This window comes from Austrofundulus limnaeus, unplaced genomic scaffold, assembly GCF_001266775.1.
Source record: "Austrofundulus limnaeus strain Quisiro unplaced genomic scaffold, Austrofundulus_limnaeus-1.0 Scaffold15, whole genome shotgun sequence".
NCBI lineage: Eukaryota > Metazoa > Chordata > Actinopteri > Cyprinodontiformes > Rivulidae > Austrofundulus > Austrofundulus limnaeus.
The window spans coordinates 429,137-430,499 of NW_013952417.1; the positions used below are offsets into that span (position 1 = coordinate 429,137).

Below are 1,363 nucleotides of genomic sequence, written 5' to 3' on the forward strand. Positions count from 1 at the left end.
GGGGGGGGGAATAGCCCAATTTAGTCAATTCTGATCAATAAAATCAAGATTTAGGTAACTCTTTCATTGAAAAGGCTTGCTGTATTTAGACGAATGTAATAAATAATTAAAAGCAGATTGAAGTGCAGCAAAATCATCTTTTGAGTAGGGGTCACTAGATAAATGTGGAAAAAGCTGATTTGTTTAAAGACAAATAATTGGTATTGCTGCCAAAATTTTTATTGTAAGATTTTACTTTGTGATAAATTTGCCCTAATAATAAATAGAAAGTCTCCATCTACATCAAACACCTGTGGCGGGGGGACAATTAGTATATTTCTTGAACTGAAGGGCCACACGAAATCAGCCGCCACAAATGGCCCCCAGGCCGCCGCACTTTGGACATCCCAGTTTTATATGTTTCTACTTTGACACAACTCATTGGAATGAAAACGTGATCATCAGGCTTCTGCAGAACTTGAAGACCCTCTGCAGAGCACGGAAACAACTAAAATATGCAGGATAGTGGCCCCTTGTGGACCAGGATCGGGCATCACAGCAGTAATAAGTTTATTAATGACTGTTTGTTTCTTTCTGTTTTTTAATTATTAAATTTTTTTATTTAGTTCTTTCTGTTAAAACTATTAGTTCTTTCCCCCACTTTTTTCTTTTGCCTTTTTTATATTATTTCATATTAGTCTGCAAAAACTAATTTATTTTGAGAGATCAGTAAAATGATTTAATTCACCAAAAATTGAAATAGATTTTGTAGAAGATAATATATTTTATAATGTTTTATTTTTTCCAACTGGATTTATTTAATTGGCAAAATGTCAACAATTTTAACAAAATCATTTAAATTGAACAAAACAAAAGTCAATAGTCCTGAAAAACCTTATGACTAGGTTAAACTTTTGACTGGTTCTGAATTTGTTCAAATTATTTTGAATATAATGTAGTGATCTTGACTGTTTCACAATTTCCCTTTTGTTTCTTTACAAACAGAAAGCAGAGGAAGAAACTCCGTGACCGCCTGAGGCAGAGCACCAAGAATAAAAGAAAGAACAATACCAGTTCTGGTACTGGCCCCAGTCTGGAAAGTTCTGCTACAGGACCACAGAATTCTAATGTACCTCTTCAAGATTTAAAGTTTGTCAATGTAAGCTGCTAGTATCAAATGAAATTAACCAAAACTTGAATCTGTAGTGTTATGATCATTGCTTGTACTCAAATTTCCAGCCATGTAATGGGTCAACAATGCAGCAGGCAACTGAGGAGACGGAGACAACTTTCCCCACCAGTAAATATGCCTCTGCAACTCAGCCTACCACACTCACCAACATCTCCACCCAAAGGTAGGAATAAACATGTCACCGTATTATTA

The 1,363-nt window shown here is 35.1% G+C and overlaps 1 protein-coding gene across 3 annotated transcripts in view; it reads left to right on the forward strand.

The window, feature by feature from the left end:
- The window catches only part of nrg1 (neuregulin 1), a 41,177-nt gene that overhangs the window by 25,762 nt on the left and 14,052 nt on the right, over positions 1 to 1,363 (forward strand). For all 3 annotated transcript variants that reach the window (XM_014002776.1, XM_014002777.1, XM_014002778.1), the window contains 2 exons: positions 985 to 1,138; positions 1,219 to 1,334. In XM_014002776.1, the coding sequence (XP_013858230.1) occupies positions 985 to 1,138; positions 1,219 to 1,334 (270 nt within the window). The remainder of the gene's footprint in view (positions 1 to 984; positions 1,139 to 1,218; positions 1,335 to 1,363) is intronic.